Raw genomic sequence first — 14,178 nt, 5'->3', positions numbered from 1 at the left:
AGTCTATGACCAGTATGCCCCACCCCGACCAAACACACACTTAGGCCTTGGAGTCTCCCACAGTCTAAGCCGATTTTGATGAGCAGGAGTGACTTTTTCTGCAGTGACTCCAGGCTTGGAAGCTCTGATACGTGGGAGAGCCTTCAGTTCAGTTCAGTTCAGTTGCTCAGTCATGTCCGTTGAGGCAAAGGCCTGAGTGCTAGCCCCAACTCTGTCAGTAAAGATTTGTCCCCCTGGGGGTATAAGAAGACAGTTCTCAGGGCATGACTGTGAGAGCACCTACCTGCAGGCTGATGACTCAGCCTCTCCCTTTCTGAGCCTTAGATAAGGAAGTTTTTCCTCTTGCTTTGCATCCCAGACTACTGCAGAATCTGTGGCTGGGCCCCAGGACAAGACTGGGGCCCCTCCAAGGGAGCCCAGAGCTTTGTTAGGGAAATTGGGGGGTGGGGGGACCACAATGAAGTCTATTGTCCCCTGTCCCCTCTTGTAGGAAACAAAAGGCTCCCAGTCTCTGGGGAGTCCTAGCCCATGCTTGGTCCCTGCCCAACCCCCAATGCCCAGCACACAGGGAGGAGCCAGGGCCATTGGAGACAGGAGGTTTTATTGATGCTGATGGGGGTAGGAGGGGCCCCCAGGAGCCCGGAGGGTGTGGGGGTGGGGCTGAGTCAGTCAGCGGATGCTAAGGCTTAGGCACATGAGGGTAGGTTAGGGCACATTCATCTTCTTAGGATTCTGTGGCTCCTTCTCTGGGGCAGGGAGAGCGCATCATGAGGGCGGAGCAATCGAAGAGCCGCGAGGGAGAGGTTAGGGATGGCAGAGCGCTCCTAACCTGAGAGAAGGCACCACAATAGGCAGCAACATCTGGTCAGTAGGGGGAAATGGGGAGGGGGCACCTGGTTGGCTTCTTGGGGAGGGGCCCGTCCTCAGCCTGGGTGAGCTCTCAAGAATACCTGGTGTTCCCAAGCAGAGTAGGGCAGGGCCCAAAGCCCCTCTCCCTGTGGGCCTCCTTCAGAAGAAAAAGGCACTCGGGGAGCCCCCTTGGCAAGGGGTGCCAGAATTAGTCCTTAAGGCACAGCTGGGGGCAGACAAGGCGCCAAGGCACAAAGGCACAACTGGTTGGGGGGGGGGGGCAGGGGCAGCCTCCAAGCTGAGTGCCAGGGTCACAAGAGGACACAGGACCGCCCACGCTTGACAGGCGTGGGGTTGAGCACAGCCCGGACAGCCTCGGCAAACACTTCCTTGACGCCGTCCTGCTGCAGGGCCGAGCACTCGAGGTAGCGCACAGCGTGGATCTGCTTGGCCAGCGCCTGGCCCTGCTGCGGCGTGATGGGCGCCTGGCCCTGCTCCTTCAGGCGCCGCAGGGTGTCAGGCTGGGCTCTCAGGTCCTTCTTGGTGCCCACCAGGAGGATGGGCACATCAGGGCAGTGGTGGCACACTTCTGGATGCCACTTGTGCCGCACATTCTCATAGGAGGGCGGGCTGGCAATGGAGAAACAGATGACAAACACGTTGGTCTGAGGGTAGGAGAGTGTGCGGAGGCGGTCGTATTCCTCCTGGCCCGCTGTGTCCCACAGGTTCAGGTTCACCGTGCGCCCGTCCACTGCACTCTGGGCGCTGTAATTGTCGAACACTGTGGGGATGTACTCCTTGGGGAAGGCGTTGGTCGTGTAGCAGATGAGCAGGCATGTCTTGCCCACGGCTCCATCGCCCACCACCACACACTTGATGCTCTGCATCGTGGGTGCAGCTGGAGGCTGTGCCTCCTTCCCGTTCTGGGTCCCTCTGGATGCAGTGACCTGTGGACAGACGAGAGGGATACTCTCGGTTAGGGAGTCCTGAGAAGAAAGGATGGGGGCATACAGAGGGGAACCAGCTCCAGTTCTATTAACCTGACACCATCCTGCAATCCCATCAAGACAGACCACAGACAGACAGACATAAAATGGGAGACAGGTCCTGAGACCAAGCAAGGATGCTCAAGAATAAGGAGGCTGGCACTAATGTGTAATATATTATGTGAAGCATGTAAGTTCTGATGGCAGACTAAGGTCAAAATCTAGTTCTGTTATCTCCTAGCTTTATGACCCTGGACAAATTACTTAACCTCTCTATGTCTCATTTTCCTAATCTGTAAAATGGGGATGAAATAATACCTACTTCATTGGGTTGTTGTGAGGATTATATACATTAACACATGTAAAGCATTTAGTACAGGGTCTGGTCATAATACAGAGAAGGCGATAGTACCCCACTCTAGTACTCTTGCCTGGAAAATCCCATGGATAGAGGAGCCTGGTGGGCTGCAGTCCATGGGGTCACTAGAGTCAGATACGACTGAGCAACTTCACTTTCACGCATTGGAGAAGGAAATGGCAACCCACTCCAATGTTCTTGCCTGGAGAATCCCAGGGACGGGGTAGCCTGGTGGGCTGCCATCTATGGGGTCACACAGAGTCGGACACGACTAAAGTGACTTAGCAGCAGCAGCAGCTGGTCATAATAAGCATTCAATAAGTATTAGCTACTTTTGGCCATAGGACTGGAAAAGGTCAGTTTTCATTCTAATCCCAAAGAAAGGCAATGCCAAAGAATGCTCAAACTACTGCACAATTGCACTCATCTCACATGCTAGTTAAGTAATGCTCAAAATTCTCTAAGCCAGGCTTTAGCAATACGTGAACCGTGAACTTTCTGATGTTCAAGCTGGTTTTAGAAAAGGCAGAGGAACCAGAGATCAAATTGCCAACATCTGCTGGATCATGGAAAAAGCAAGAGAGTTCCAGAAAAACATCTATTTCTGCTTTATTGACTGTGCCAAAGCCTTTGACTGTGTAGATCACAATAAACTGTGGACAATTCTGAAAGAGATGGGAATACCAGACCACCTGATCTGCCTCTTGAGAAATCTGTATGCAGGTCAGGAAGCAACAGTTAGAACTGGACATGGAACAACAGACTGGTTCCAAAGAGGAAAAGGAGTACATCAAGGCTGTATATTGTCACCCTGCTTATTTATCTATGCAGAGTACATCATGAGAAACACTGGAAGAAACACAAACTGGAATCAAGATTGCCGGGAGAAATATCAATAACCTCAGATATGCAGATGACACCACCCTTATGGCAGAAGGTGAAGAGGAACTCAAAAGCCTCTTGATGAAAGTGAAAGTGCAGAGTGAAAAAGTTGGCTTAAAGCTCAACATTCAGAAAACGAAGATCATGGCATCCAGTCCCACCACTTCATGGGAAATAGATGGGGAAACAGTGGAAACAGTGTCAGACTTTATTTTTTGGGGCTCCAAAATCACTGCAGATGGTGATTGCAGCCATGAAATTAAAAGACGCTTACTCCTTGGAAGGAAAGTTATGACCAACCTAGATAGCATATTCAAAAGCAGAGACATTACTTTGCCAACAAAGGTCCGTCTAGTCAAGGCTCTGGTTTTTCCAGTGGTCATGTATGGATGTGAGAGTTGGACTGTGAAGAAGGCTGAGCACCAAAGAATTGATGCTCTTGAACTGTGGTATTGGAGAAGACTCTTGAGAGTCCCTTGGACTGCAAGGAGATCCAACTAGTCCATTCTGAAGGAGATCAGCCCTGGGATTTCTTTGGAGGGAATGATGCTGAAGCTGAAACTCCAGTACTTTGCCACCTCACGCGAAGAGCTGACTCATTGGAAAAGACTCTGATGCTGGGAGGGATTGGGGGCAGGAGGAGAAGGGGACGCCAGAGGATGAGATGGCTGGATGGCATCACTGACTCGATGGACTTGAGTCTGAGTGAACTCCGTGACTTTGTGATGGACAGGGAGGCCTGGCGTGCTGCGATTCATGGGGTCGCAAAGAGTCGGACACGACTGAGCAACTGAACTGAACTGAACTGAACTGATTTTTCCTCCAGGAAGTACTGACACCAAAGGACAGTGCACATGTGTAGGGATCTACTAGACCCTCTATCAGATATGCACCCCTCCCACTGGTATACTGGAGACCGCTTCTGGCACAGGTTACTCTGAGATGCAGCCATGGGTGGAGCCTCCCATCTCAGGACCCACCAGCCCCAGAGCACTGACACTTCAATTCCAAACATGACATCTTGGCTACTGACTGCAAACCGAAATGTGTTATGAGAAGCCTGTTGAGTAAGGGGCACAATTCTCTAGGCAGCTGCCAATCTCAAACTAGGGTGCCCTGGGAATGGTGAAAAGGAGGGAGAGCTTACACCATCATTCGTGGAAGCAGGGGAACCCTATCTGGACACACAGAGCCAGGCTGGTGACTCAGTGCAGGGGAACACTGGAGATAGAGCCAAGGCTGGGATTTGGTCTGGAATCTGGGTGTGTAATGATGAGCGAGGCAGAGGCCGGGGGTCCCAGACGTCTGCATCTTCTCTCAAGGAGGGTTAAAGCCCAGCCAAGAGGGATGAACAGAAGAATAAGACAAAAATTTGATTTTCCCCTTAATCTTCTATCCCTTTCCTGAGATCATGGCCTGTGCCTCTGAAGAATCTGAGCGGCTTCTGGACATTTGGGCAGAGAACAGTGTCATTAAGTACTATCACTGAGAAGATATGCTGGTATCAGACTGGTCAAGGATTCTAATCACAGCTCCACTAACTAGTCAAATATGATTCTCAGGCAACATATTTAAGTTTCCTAAGCCTCAAATTTTCTCATCTGTAAGATGGGGATAGAGCTGGTGAGACTATAAAATAAGCTAACATGTAGAGAGTGTTTGGCATGAGGCATGGCACACAGGAAGTGGCAAATAAGTCAGCTGCTGTAATTATCTGTGGGGTAAGTTTGAGAGGAGTCCCCCTTCCAACCATCACCTGGTCACCTCTGAAGCTCACAGGCCCTTGAGGTGAGGAACTGCTCTTCCGAATTCTGGAACAGAACAGAGCTTCCGGAAACCCTGTGATTATTTATACTGCTGTGGCAAGGGTAGTCCTCTAATTGACTACTTCCTCTCAGCCACGGGGGACTTTTTCTGGCTAGTATGTGACTTCCTTTCCCTGCAGCTCTCTCACAACCAGGTCCCTGCTCCCTGGGAGGGGACAGCTCTGTGTATGACAGTATGACACACCCAGTTCTCTTAGCTATCTCCTGCTCCACCCAAGCGCTATCATCCCTGGCCCATCTTCTCCATTTCACTTTATACACAGCAAAACTGTACCCTGGTCTGCCAACACTTATCCTCCAACCTGTCCTCTCAACTATTGGTCCCAAAGCCTCAAAAATCAAATTTGGAGGGACCAGGGGGAATCTACCACTGGAAAGTAGAAAAGGAATCCTGGTGGTGTGGAACCTGCATAGAATCCAGGGCTTGGTCCCTCCCAGCTCCCCCTCCCAGGCCCCAGCTTCCCCTGGGACCAGCTGGGAGGGAAGTGAGTTCATTCTATGAGGCTGCCTCTCTGGTTTACAGTAAAAATATTTCCATCTTATTTGCATGAATAAATGTGTGTTCAACCTCAGAAGAGCAGATAGAGGGCCTCAAGGGTATGGGTCCAGAAAGAAGACAAGGACCCTCTAGGGCACTTGAGGATTTGGGACTGGAAGTCAAGAGAACTCAGCCAAGTCCTAGCCCCAGGGCTGCTTTGCTGCCAACTCACTGCAACCAAGCAAGAGGCACTTACCCTCTCTGGGCCTCAGTTTCCCAATCTGTGAAATGGAGAGAAAAAAGCCTGTGCAAGGATACTAAGTGGATGAGATGAGACACTAAGAAGCCTGGGGGCAGAGGACAAGATGATGGAGATAGGAAAGGCCCCTGGGAGCACAGGGTCGGGGTGGGAAGGTTGAGTCAGTCAGCAAACGCCTAAGACCTTGGCACCTGAGCTCAAATCAGGGCATGTTCATGTTCTCAGGATTCTGTGGCTTCTTCCTTGGGGGAAGAGACAGCATCTTGGGGAGGCGGTGTTGGTGCCATTTCTCGTGTCCACTGGAAAGTTGAGGAGAACCCAGCATCTTGAAGAGCAGATGCTCTCTAGGCCTGTAAATCTTTAGCTGCACACAAAGCAGGGGAGTGGCCATGGCTGTGTGACCAGGAACTCCTCCCCCCAAGCCCAGCACTGGGCTGGCCTAGGCAGGAAGGCAAGGAGGGGACTCTGGCTGACAGTCACAAGGCCAGAGAGACCAGAAGTACAGCTGGCTCCAGGCAGCTTTCTAGGGAGGGGTTATCAACCAGCAATCAGTAAATCAGCCCTCAAAGGAGCGAGGAGGGAGCAGGAAGCTTCCGGGCTGGTGAGGGAACAGGGACTGACACCGGAAAAGGATCACGAGGGAGGCAGTGTCCAGAAACAGGCAGGGCAGAGGCAATACAACATAGGGCCAAGGGCACCAGATCCCTGACTCTGACCTTCTGGGATCACCTGCTGACTCTACCCCTTGATTAAAAGCCCTCCACGGTACAACCCTTTACAGACCACATGGTATTACATTTTTTCATCCTTCTAACAACTCATTGGTACTATTCATACTTGCAGATGAGGAAACAAACCCAGAGCAGTTAAAATAACTCAACATCACACAGCTAGTCAGCACAGGACCCTCCCCCCCTTTTTTTAAACACAGACTCCAATTTTGCAATCCAAAGCCCTATGCTTTCCTCAGTGTGTCACACAGCCTCCAAGTTACCCTTACCAGCTGACTTTGTGACCTTAAGCCTGTAACTCACTTCCCTTCCTGGAACCTTAGTTTCTTCATTTGTATGACAGGCGTGATAAAACTCACCCTCCCTGTCTCAAAGGGCAGCAGGGAAGATCCTGGGCACAGGGATGAACATGCTTTATAAACCTGGACGTGGGCTGCACATAGAAGGTGGCAAAGGCAAAGCCTTTCCTACCGAGAGGCTGGAATCATTGAGTATACAGGTGCTTGAGAGGTGGCAGCAGCCCAATTCTCCCCATTCAGGGACAGTTCAGACCCTTATCCTCTCTCCCAGGACAACTCTTTTCTCTGAACACCTATGGCCTGAACTGGGTCGAATAAGTTCCCATAGCTCATTTAAGGAGGGCGCATGCTCAAAAGGTAGGATCTAGCCTGTACCATGCAGGATAAAGAACAGTCAATGCTGTAGGAGGCCAGACAAGGACAATGGCCTGCCTGGGGTTGGGGGATCGACTGTAACTTATTCACTAGGTCACTTAAAAAAAAAAAAAGAACTTTTGTTTAGTATGTAAATAAACATTTGCAGATTAGTATAGTCTTAGCCATATTATAATGACTTGTTCTGGCTTTCTATTCTCAGCTTAATTCAGATCATGCCTGGTCCCTCATCTTGGCTTTCAGAGTTATTCATAATCTGGCAAAGGTTTTGGAGTCAGATAAAGAATCCGCTTGCAACGCAGGAGACACAGGAGACTCGGGTTCGATCCCTGGGTCAAGATCCCCTAGAGAAGTTAATGGCAACTGCTCCAGTATTCTTGCCTGGAGAATCACATGGACAGAGGGGCCTGGCAGGCTGCAGTCCAAGGGGTCACAAAGAGTTGGACACAACTGAGTGACTGAGCACTCTACACATTCCACAGAGCTGGGTTTAAATCCTAGTTCTGCCATGATGAGCTAACCCTAATAGTATCAACCCTATAAGGCTGTTATATAGATGAAGTGTGTTGATACACAATGTGTATGTACTAAGCAGGTACTTTGAAATGGGAGTTCCCTGGTCCAGAGGGGTCTTCACTGTCCTATGTAAACAGGCCAGGATCATTCTGGCCTCTGAACTTTTCCTCCTGTTCTTCTCTCTGCTGCCACTCCTTCTCCCCTCTCAAATCTTACTGACTCAAGACCTAGCTTAAGTCTCATGGTCCCAAGAGACTACTGGATTCTCCTTTCTTTGAACTTCCACAGTATGGCCACCCTTGTAACCCTCCTTTGGCTCTGAGTCACGATCCTTCTGCAGTAGTCACATACAAGTTCCTTAGCTTGTGGATGCCCCCCTGACCAATACTGAAGCTTGACCTCCTCGACTCCCCCACCAAAAAGCTGAGTACAGGCTTCTGATCTGCATGCTTCTGTTTCAGTTACTGAGATCTGCATAAACAGGTCAGAAGCCCAGAACTGGACTGACACCTCCATAGTCCAAATTGCAGTGCTGAATCTTACTGGACAGGAGTGGCAGCCAAAAGCTTTGACTGGGATAGGCAAGAATCTTTCCTCCCAGTGTCAGTTTGACCTGGCTCCCGCAGGGAGCACAGTCCAAGGGGCTCATCCTATCTGAGCATAGTCCCCAGAGCCTAGCCTGTACCCAGTGGGGCCTGGTCTTGGGGTGTGGCCCAGGCAGGCCCAGAATGGGGGAGGGAAAGGAAGCAGCATATTGCCTGATTGCCAGATCTCTGTGGCAGTTGTAGCAGGGGAAGTGTCCCAACTGGGAGTGGGGGAGGGGAGGAATAGGCCCTAAGAGCTGGGGGAGTATCAAGGCAGTGGGAACTTACTGGAGCCTTTTAATCTGCCTCCCTGACACGGGAGATCCCCTCCTGCAGTCCTCCCTGAAACTCATCCTAACTATACATCACTCGGGGTATTCTGATCCTAGGCTCTGGCCACATCACCCAGATCCTCTCCACAAGCAGCCTCCACATTCTCTTCCGTAGAACACATCAAGTAGCCATATTCACTGTCCTGGTGAGAATCCAGCATTTCTCCATTTCCACCCTTCAGTCTACCACTCAGCAGCTCAGAAGACTCCAACTGCCTCAAAGGATCCCCTAATTTGTCCTCCAGAGCCAAGCACCACTGCCACCTCCTCCAGGAAAGTTTTTTTGTAAACCACCCAAGTCACCAATGACTTATTCCATCCAAGGTCTGGGTCCTGATTTTCTCACAGGTGCAGTCTATCTCAGTCACGTGGAAGCTTATCTGAATCTCTTGTCACTAGACTGGGAAGGCCTAGAGGGTAAGGTCCTGGCCATGTCTTTCTGGGCTAAGCATGGCATGCAGTGGCTGTCAGTAAATAGCTGAACGAACTCAATCTGTCCTTCATGTCTTTGCACATGGGAGTTCCTCTTTCTGGAATTCTGCTCCCCTTCCACTGTCACCCCACTCCACAGCCTCCCAGTCCTTCAGGGCCCAGCTCCATTCCCCAGCTTCTCAAGGACAGCATCCCTTCTGCCCCACCTCCCCCAGTACTGTTATTTAGGTTCATTGTGCTGAACTAACATGAGCTTCATGAGGAGGGAAATCTGTCCTGCCTACTTCCACAAGCCCAGCAGAGGGCTGAGCAAAAGCTGCAGACTGACTGACACCTCCTCTCTCATCAATTCAGACTTTGATTCTGGGAAGAAGGAAGGGCCTCCAGGCCCAGGAGACACCAGACAAGGGTAACTAATTTCCTCCCCTTGAGTATGATTTAGGGTAACTGAAGGAGTGCCCTGTCCCTCAGCTGGAAGAGTGAGAGGGGTTGGAGCAGGCATAGCTCTAGTCCAGTGGTGATAAGGAAGATGGGTAGGAAAAGTGGTACTGATGGGGCTAAGGACTGGAATATCTGAAGACCAGGGCTGGTCAAAGATGAGGTCAGGGTCATGGTCATGGTCAGTGTTAGAAACAGCTTCAAAAGTTCTGCCAGTCTGTCTGTCTGTTTGAAGGGGGGAGTAGGAGAGGCATGGTACGAAGAGGCTCAAAGGGGCTGCAGCTGGGCTAGCAGGAGGAAGCTGGGGGAGACATGAGGTCAGCATGGGGCTGGGACCAAGCCAAGGGCTGAGTCTTGCTTTTTCTTCCCCTTCTCCCATCAGCAGGGACAGAACCCAAGACAGCCTAGTTCCCAGCCTTAAAAAAAAAAAATTCACGCTGGAGAATTCTCCACCTCTTTCCATTCTCCACCCTTTAGCCCCCGTGGAGGATCCTGCAGACAGAGTAGGAGATGGAGGGAGTTGAGTCTACCCACTAGGGATTGGGGAGGAGGAGGGTACAAGACAGATATAGCTGGGAGGGGTGTGGGAGGCTGGGGCCCTTTCACTCAGTCCCAGCTCCTCTCCTTCTCCTGGTGTCCGAGCACCTGGGGTGCTCCACATACAGCCAGCCCCAGGGCCAGCGCAGCAGGCTGGGGGAGCTAAGGAGGCTGCCCTCCTCCCCCACCAGGCAGCACAGAGGAAGGCTGAACACTTGCTTCCTCCTCCTTCCTCCTCCCCACTAACAGCAGCTCAGCAGTCCTGGGGCCCCACGGAAGGCCCGTGAAGTGGCACTTCCTTTGCCTCTGCTCATTTCACACGAGGCTGTACAGAAGTGCCATCCTCCCAATCCTGCCTCCCCACCTGAAAATACCCAGAGACCCAGGGCTGCCCAGACACTTCAACACCGCCCCAGACCTGAGGGGGTTTCCACAAGGGAAAAAAACATCAGGGAGGAAACTCCGGCATCTATTTTCCACTGTCAGTGGGGCAGAGCTGGAGCCGGGCATCGGGTACTCCCCCATGTTGCTGTCCCCTGGCAAAGTCCCTGACTCTCTGGCCTCTTCTCTTGTGCTTTGGGGAAAGGGGCCACACACCCAGACAGCTACTTAGACCTGTTCAAGGTGGGGTCCAGAGTTGGGGGCCCCGCTCTGAGGAGCCTCTTGAGGGAAGGAGAGTCAGAGCTATCAGTATTCCGTATGCTCTTTGGAGCTATTGATAGGCAACTCCTTACTTCTGAAGCTGAGCCACAAGACAGAAAGCTGACAAGAGTTAGTTACAGGATTGTGAGCAAATCCAGGACAAGGACCTGGGTTTCCTGACCTCTAGCCTGGGAATGGGCCCACTGCTCTGACCTCATTCAGGATGACCCTACCATAGTTTATCCCTTCAGGAAATGGGCCAAAGGGGCCAGGTTGACATCTGAGCCTGTTTTGCTTCCAGGCCCTCATGCCTAGCCAGTGCTGGGGCATCCGTGATTCAGAACTGACATTACTGGACAGACAGCCACTCTCCCAGCTGAGGAGAGCCTCCTCTAGGCTCGAGCTCCGGGGGAGATGCCCTACCCCCATGACATGAGGACAAAAGAGGAAGCTGGACCCTGGACAGGAAAACCAATCTGTTCTGGGGAGGCGGCCCAGGCTTTGTCTTTGGTTTCCCTCTTCACAGAACCCTATGAGCCTCACCACTCACAGGTATACACTGTGTATGCAGGAGGGGTCTTTAGTCTGGGCCCCCATCTTCTTTTCAGTTGCTCAGCTACCTGCATTCTAATATCTTCCCAACTGTCTCACTACAGCCACAGCCTCTCAAATCTTTCTGCTCATGACCCCCTAAAAATTTACACCAGCCACTTCATCTGCCGTAACATCTTGCCAGAAACAACTCTCCGTATCTTAGATTCTCAACCAGGATCTTGACCTGAGTCACTTCTCTTCATGTAAAGACCCTGACCATAGTTTTTTTAGCCAAGACCTCAATGGTAGCCTCCTATAGCAGGTACATATTCCTCACCCCCACCCTCTGCAAAATATTTTCCCACTTAGATTCCTCCCACCTTGGTTATATTTTTCCGGTGGTGGCTTTCATGCAATTAGCTCAAACTTTCAGTGGGGCCAGGTCTTGTCTGGGAGAACCCCTGTTTCATCCATCCTATCTTTACTCTTAGAATTCTGTTGGTTGCTCATTTATCTAAAATAAGTACTGGTTTGGTAGGTGGGAAGTCAGGACTCCTGGGTGGTTTTTTAACTGAGCCCTGATGCTGGGAAATTCCTTGCATATATGTCCTCCCCTGAGCTGGGATTTTTATGCAGGTCCTTGGGACTTCCTGCTGGGGCCAAACCTCTATACCTCCCAGAATGTCAGTAGGACAGACAGGAGTGCGGAGGAAGAAACAATCATGGGAACAGACAACTGTGAGAAGGGAAGGAGACATAATGGGGTACAGGAATGGTCCTTAAACCTAGCTGTGCTTGGGAATCCCACAAAAGTAGCACTTGCTGTCCTCCACTTCTCTTCTAGTGGAGAGAAATGAATAGAGTAGACCTGAGAAGGCAGAGGGAAGCATGATCTCTCAGCATGCATCCCAAAGGCTCTAGAATGGGGACAGCAAGGCTTACAAAGAGCCAGGCCGGATTTCAGTTAGACTCGGAAGAAATTCCCGACAGAGAGGGAACAGGCTCTTAGGTGAGAGGGAGAATATTAAGGATGCCTGAGGAAGAGGGGTAAGCAGAACTCTAGAGAGCTTCCTGGTCACCAAGGCGTTGATGCAGCCCAGGGCACGTGGGAATCTGGCCTGGGCAGCCCTGAAAGCAGCAGGAAAGAGCAGGCAGACACCTTTGCCTCATACCCCTCTTTTTTTCCTGAACTGGAACTAAGACATTTAAGATTGAAGTTAAACCAGCCATAGTCTTCCCTCTTGAACCCTGTACTTTCCTTCCGTCACACCTAGCTGACCTGGTTCCCTTCTCCCCACCAGGCGGTGCTGGAACCAGTGAGCAATGCAGTCAGGGACCTTTAGGCTGTCCCGCAGGCTCCAGGCCTGGCCTCTTGACTAAGCACCTAAGGGTCTGGGAGATTTTGATTTCCCACGGCCTCTCTCACCAGTCCTATTCAATATTGTGTCACTCTACCCTGATACTCCGAATGCTACAGACTGCTTCCTCCTACCTAACCACAACCTCACCCACTGCAGGTTCCCTTCATTCTGCTGGCTTCCCCTGCTCTGGGCCCTCTCAAGGCTGAGAGCAGTTATTTTGTCTCCAAAAGATAAAGATATGTACGTGTAGACACTTGCACGCACATACACATCTACAGAGGTTTTCCAAACCCTTCATCACTTTTATCAAGGGGAGGCTGCAGCCCGCCTCTCTGAATTAGGGTGGTCTGAAAGGTTCCCCAAAGCTGGAGATTCTTTACTGAAACGGAAGGAGAAGACAGGGATCCATCAAAGTGAGGGCAGACGGAAGAATCAAGAGGGTGGATATGTGTGCAGAGCCAGAAGCTGGGCAAAGAAGGCAGCAGGGAGGCCATAGGGAGAGGACAAGGATGGACAGAGAAGCAGGGCAGGGGAGAGGTCAGGGGCCAGGCATGACTGTGTGTTTGGGGGAAAAGCAACTGGAGAGGATGCGAGAAGAGGGTGACAAAGGCTTTGAGAGTAGAGTCTGAAGAAGGAATGGAGGAAGACAGAATGAGAACTTGTAGAGTTCAGGGACTAACAATGGGGGAGAGGGAAGACTAGGAGATGGCTCATCATTTTCCAAGGCGAGAGTCTTTGTGGCCTCCCAGAAGCCCTATTCTCTCCATCTCCTACAAACAGTCCTGCTCTCAGTGAGGCCCTCTCGCTAAGGATGATCAGCACCTCCGAGTAAGAGCCCTTCCACTTCTGTAATAGGGGAAGACCTGGTTCCTTTCCTTCCTCCGTCTACCCCGCCAATGAGCAGTGCCAGGCAACGGCCAGCTAGGCACAGCCGATGTTTGCTCACTACAATACTTGTTTCTCCGTTCCAGGGATGGAGAGGTTATGCTTCAGACAGAGACACACAGAAGCACTGGGGTCGGCCGGGGGTCCCCCACCCTCCTGAGCACAGAGGACCCTTGGGCTGCAGTCTGGACCGGCGTCGATCTTCCAAGGAAGGAGCTCCTTCTCCGCAGCCCAGGGCTTCAGAGGCAATAGACAGCCTCTCCCTCTACCTCACAAGTGTCACAACTGCCAAAGCAGTTCTCTAGCCCAGGGGCCCCTTCCCCTCAACACACTTCAGAACAGCCCTCCCGCAACTCCTGGGGGCACCCCATCTCTGAGTCCCATCTCCCAGCTCTGAGCTCTTCCCCTCAGAGACTTTTCTCTCGGAGCGGGAGCCCCTCCGACCTCAGGAGTCCCTCGCGGCTCCCGGGGGCCGGTACCGCCGCCATCGGTACAGGAACCCCCACCCTCCCGGAGCCGTCGCCGGCTCGCAGTGGCCCGTGCCCGTCCCCGCCCCGCCCGGCCGGCCGCGCCCGCCCAACTTGGAGCGAGCCGAGCACCTCCCGCCGCGGCCTCCCGAAGCCAAACTTCCCGGGCCTGGGCTCGCGTCCAGTCCCGGGCCGGCCGGGCTCCCTTTCCCCGGACCCTCAGCCCGCCGGCCGGTGCCGGGCCTCACCTGGTGCCCTCCCCGCTGCGGGGGAGCCGGGGGCGGCGGCAGCTGCTCGGGGCTTGAGAAGGAAGTGAGAGCGGGAGGCCGGAGGAAGTGGGGGGGGCGGGCCCGCCGGCGGGGCGGGGCGCGGGAGCGGGCCGGGCCGGGGCGGGGCCCTACCAGGAA

General features: G+C 52.4%; 1 protein-coding gene across 1 annotated transcript; it reads right to left on the bottom strand.

Annotated features, from left to right (window-relative positions):
• Window positions 1-582: 582 nt before the first annotated feature.
• RHOG (ras homolog family member G) lies at window positions 583-14,114 on the bottom strand. Its single transcript, XM_061380685.1, has 2 exons — window positions 14,020-14,114; window positions 583-1,796 (listed from the first exon to the last, which is right to left on the bottom strand). The coding sequence occupies exon 2, from the start codon at window positions 1,734-1,736 to the stop codon at window positions 1,161-1,163; it is 576 nt and encodes a 191-aa protein (XP_061236669.1). The 5' UTR covers window positions 1,737-1,796; window positions 14,020-14,114; the 3' UTR covers window positions 583-1,160.
• Between the last annotated feature and the right edge of the window lie 64 nt (window positions 14,115-14,178).

This window comes from Bos javanicus, chromosome 15 (genome assembly GCF_032452875.1).
Source record: "Bos javanicus breed banteng chromosome 15, ARS-OSU_banteng_1.0, whole genome shotgun sequence".
NCBI classification, from domain to species: Eukaryota; Metazoa; Chordata; class Mammalia; order Artiodactyla; family Bovidae; genus Bos; species Bos javanicus.
The sequence above is the reverse complement of the archived record's forward strand: the minus strand, read 5'-3'. Positions and strand labels throughout refer to the sequence as shown.